Consider the following 5,000-nt stretch of genomic DNA (forward strand, 5'->3'; position numbering starts at 1 on the left):
ATATGACCTACCCATTGCCATTTCTCTTTTTTATACGTTCTTTGGTCTGATCCATGTTGCCCTCATCCTACCTCTCAGGCTAATTCAAAGCATCAGTTTTTCCATTCCTCTTTCGTCTCTTAACAGTTTCCTCCCTATTGTCTTGGTCGTAGTCCACGTGTCTGACCCATATGTCGTGACTGGGAGGACGCATTGGTTAGACTTTTCTTTTTAATCATAATGAAAAGGTGCCTCTTAATATGCTACTGCATCAACCGAAGGCGCTCCAACCTAGTCTAATTCGTCGCTTTATTTCCTCTTCACTAGATGTGTTTCTATGTGTGTGTGTGTGTGTGTGTGTGTGTGTGTATGTGTGTGTGTGTGTGTGTAATGTTTGCATATATATATGTATATATAAGCACATACGCACACATCACATGCACATGCACATGCGCGCACACACACACACACACACACACACACACGCACGTATTTATATATAAATATATGAATACATGTAGAAAAGGTATGAATGGGAATGAATAGCTTCACAATACAAGAGATGTATCTGACCGGTTATCTTCGTCAGAAATACATGATATAATCGAAACCGGTCAAATACATCTCTTGTATTGTGAAGCTATGTATTCTCATTCATACCTTTTCTACATTTGTCAACATGAATACGGTTCATATGAATACATAAATATATATATGTATGTGTATATATGTATACATGTGTATATATGTATATATAGATATGTATGCATATGTGTGTGTGTGTGCATAATAAATGTATATATAGATTTAGATATGTGTATATATAAATGTATATATACACATGTATATGTGTTTATATGTATATACATGTATAAGTGTATATATGTATATACATGTATGTGTTTATATGTATATACATGTATAAGTGTATATATGTATATACATGTATATGTGTATATATATGTATATATGTATGTATATGTATATATATATATAAGTGTGCGTATATATAAATATGCACATGTGCGTGTATATATATACATAAAGGTTAGAGGTGTTTAACTTATTTCTCGTTAGTGCCATCGTGTATCTTCCATTAAAAATTATTTCGACGAAGATGGGATTCGAACCCACGCAGGGAGACCCTATTGGATTAGCAGTCCAACGCCTTAACCACTCGGCCACCTCGTCTGGAGATCTATGTGTAGTAACTAACTATTACCAGTTATCAAGAGTTACTGACATTACTGGTAAAGCATATTATAAATAGGGAATTAACAAAATAGCATAATTTGTTTTTCTAATCCACAGGGAAAATCATTATAAAATACCTCGTTCGAGTGTCGGAGGTGAACTAGCAGTGACACTCGTTTAAAGATAAGCATCGAGGGCTTTTAAAACAAGATGCGTTTCTTGTTTTAGAAAAAAATAATGTCTTTAAAGACTATTCACAGCACTTTTTTTTACCAACTTCAGTATATATATATTGATGTTAATATTAAGGTTCCAAGTGTGTGCATTCTCTCTGGGAACACCTGTGCGCTGAGGCAGCAAGTGTGAGTCAGCAACTACGAGACGCGTCTTTACATGACGTAAGCATGTAACTCGTCTGTGTACGTGTATGTTTGTATATACAGTGCACAGTCGGAGAGAAAAAACATGACCAAACTCAAATTGCAGTTTTCGCATCAATTTCCTCCCATACTTTCCCTCTTTGATGCGATCGCGATTTTGGAGTGTTGGAGCGCCCATCCGGACCACAGACAAGTGCATTGAATGAGAACCTCTGCGTCAAAGAGGATCAATTTAGCCTATTGCAGCTAACTGCAAAAAAGAAAAAAAAAATGTAAATAAAAAGTAAAATCATGAATAAATATAGAAACGAGTGTTTCTTCAAAAGTGGAACTAGCCATCGGCAGTGTATATATATGCTGGATATAAATGGTTGCAAATGCCATTGCCAAAAGAGAAGTTCGTTGCAATTCAGCCTTCGAGACTTGTGTTATTTGCAATGGCAACTTCCCTTATGGTAAGAGCCGTCTGCTGTGCGATCTTCTGATTTTGAATTTTGTTTTGTATTACTACTACTATTACTACTAATACTACTTTAATAACAATATGATATCCTTATTATCATTACTATTGTAATTATCATTGTAGCTGTCAGCGGTGTCGGCGGCCCTGCTGGTCCTCGCTGCCTTGTCGTCGCCTACCTCCGCTCGCTCCCTCGACGCGTCTCCTTCGTCTGCGTCCTCGGGGAACCACGGCCTCAGCAAGCGCTCTCTCTTCGACCCGGCGTGCACCGGCATCTACGACCGGCAGCTGCTGGGGAAGCTGGGGCGCCTGTGCGACGACTGCTACAACGTGTTCCGGGAGCCCAAAGTGGCCACGGGGTGCAGGTCGGGCACGGAGCGCGGTTGAGAGCTCTTAATAATGGTCTTTGGGCAAAGGTTCTCGAAGTAGACATTCCAGTCGTGTCACGCAGTAAGTTTTCCACCGATTGCCTCAGTAATCTCACAACCCTTCCCTTCCAGGAGTAACTGCTACTACAACCTCATCTTCCTCGACTGCCTGGAGTACCTGATCCCCAGCCACCTTCAGGAGGAGCACATGGCGGCCCTGCAGACCGTCGGCAAGTAAAGCATTTCCCAGAACCGCCCCTCCTCGACGTCGTCTGCGAACGGCCCGGATTCACGAACGGCTTCAAGCAGGTCGCTCTGGTTTGCTTTCGTGCGAGTCGAAGCTCGGACGCCGGCTGCTCTTATTTCATTTGATGCTTGCGGTTGACTGCCTTGGTTAGGCCGATGCTGCTCTGTTGCTGGAGGAGGAGATGGCGTTCCTGTGTCTCGTTTTGGGTTGTGTCAATGCCTGTAGGGGGATGTATGAGGCCGTCTATCTTTCCCTTTTGAATAAACTCAGTTTAAAGTTGTACGCATACACTGCCTTCTTGAACCTTTACTATTTTGGACTGCTCGTAGAAGGAATCGTATGAAATATTTTTTAGAAATTTTAATTTAATTCAATCTTCTAAATTTGAACAACTAAATTTGAACAAGTAACGGGACATTAAATTATTTCCAGTAGTAGCATATTTTTCATGGAATCACCCCGTGAAGTGATACTGAAGAGAAAAGGATTAAAGAATGTCCCTGGAACTCACTCACTCTTCCTTCATTTGTGTATGTATCTATCTATTATCTATCCATCCATCGTTATATATATAATATATATACACATGCATATGTATATATATGTGTGTGTATGTGTGTGTATACATACATATATGTGTTTATATATATATGTGTGTGTATATACATATATGTACATATGAATAGATAAATAAACCTATAATTATTATTATTATTGATATTTTTATCAACATTATTATTATTGTTGTTATTATTATAATTGTCATTATTGTTATTGATATTATTGCTAGTATTATTATTCTATCATTGTTATTATTACTAATATTATTATTATTATTATTATCATAATCCTTATCACCATCATTATAATGATCATAGTAATATATATATATACATACATATATAGTATACTATACAAGCACACGCACAGAAAAAGAAAAAACGCGCGCGCGTACGTTTGACAAGTTACATGCTTACGTCATGTAAATACGTGTTTCCGATTGCTGACTCGCACCTGCTGCCTCAGCGCATAGGTGTTTCCTGAGAGAACAAACACACTTGGAATCTTAGTATGCGTACGCACATCGGTATATTTATACTGATGTTGATATAAAGGAATACTGTAAATATTTATTTTAAAGACGTACAATTTCGAAAATAAGATACATATTTTGTATTCAAGGCCCTCGATGCTTAACCTTTAAACGATTGTCACTGCCAGCTCATCTCCGATACTCGAACGAGGTAGTTTATGTTGATTTATTCTGCGGGTTGAAAACAACAAGTCAAAATAATGCTATTTTGTTAATTCACAGTTAATGAAATACTTTATCAGTAATATCGGTAGCTCTCGTTAACTGATATTAGTTTGATATTGAAAAGATGCCATCTGCAGTGAATTGTCAGACGAGGTGGCCGAGTGGTTAAGGCGTTGGACTGCTAATCCAATAGGGTCTCCCTGCGTGGGTTCGAATCCCATCCTCGTCGAAGTCCCACATTTTTAATAGATAATACACGATAACCCGCTAAACATCTTCAACCAATATATACGCACGCACGCACGTGTGTTTGTATGTATACATATGTATTATATATACATATATACAAATATATATACATATATATACATATATATACATACACACACACATGCACACACACCCACACACACACACACACACACACACACACACACACACACACACACACACACACACACACACACACACACACACGCACACACACACACACACACACACACACGCACATGCCTGTATATCTATATGTATATTTATGTACATATACACACACACACACACACACATATATAGATATATATATACATATATATATATATATGTATATATATGTACATATATATACACACACTTATATATGCCAGTATGTATATATATATGTATATATATATATATGTACACACACATATATATACATACACATACATATGCAAGTATATGTATCTACACACATGCCTGTATACACGCACACACACCCACACACACACACACACACACACACACACATACATACACACACATATATATTTACAGGATACTATATATATATATTGAATATTTATATACCAAACACATACATACTCACTGTATATACTTATGCATATATGCATATTTGTACACACACACGCACACACACACACACACACACACACACACACACACACACACACACACACACACACACACATACACACGCACGCAAATATATGTATATATATACATACACATATATGTATATATGTACATATATGTGTGTATGTATATATATATATATATATATATATCTGTGTGTGTGCATTTGTGTGTGTATATACGTATACATATATATGGTTAT

At 37.3% G+C, this 5,000-nt stretch overlaps 1 protein-coding gene and 2 non-coding genes across 3 annotated transcripts; 2 read left to right on the top strand and 1 right to left on the bottom strand.

Moving 5' to 3' along the window:
- Positions 1–1,088: 1,088 nt before the first annotated feature.
- On the bottom strand, positions 1,089–1,170 carry Trnas-gcu. Its single transcript has one exon. It is a non-coding gene; the product is annotated as a tRNA-Ser (tRNA).
- A 149-nt stretch (positions 1,171–1,319) lies between these two features.
- On the top strand, positions 1,320–2,910 carry LOC125040868 (crustacean hyperglycemic hormones 4-like). The gene is made up of 3 exons (XM_047635638.1): positions 1,320–2,008; positions 2,140–2,378; positions 2,514–2,910. The coding sequence occupies exons 1-3, from the start codon at positions 1,931–1,933 to the stop codon at positions 2,617–2,619; spliced, it is 423 nt and encodes a 140-aa protein (XP_047491594.1). The 5' UTR covers positions 1,320–1,930; the 3' UTR covers positions 2,620–2,910.
- Positions 2,911–4,033: 1,123 nt separating this feature from the next.
- Positions 4,034–4,115, top strand: Trnas-gcu. Its single transcript has one exon. It is a non-coding gene; the product is annotated as a tRNA-Ser (tRNA).
- The last annotated feature ends 885 nt before the right edge of the window (positions 4,116–5,000 follow it).

Source organism: Penaeus chinensis, chromosome 29 (assembly GCF_019202785.1).
Source record: "Penaeus chinensis breed Huanghai No. 1 chromosome 29, ASM1920278v2, whole genome shotgun sequence".
NCBI lineage: Eukaryota > Metazoa > Arthropoda > Malacostraca > Decapoda > Penaeidae > Penaeus > Penaeus chinensis.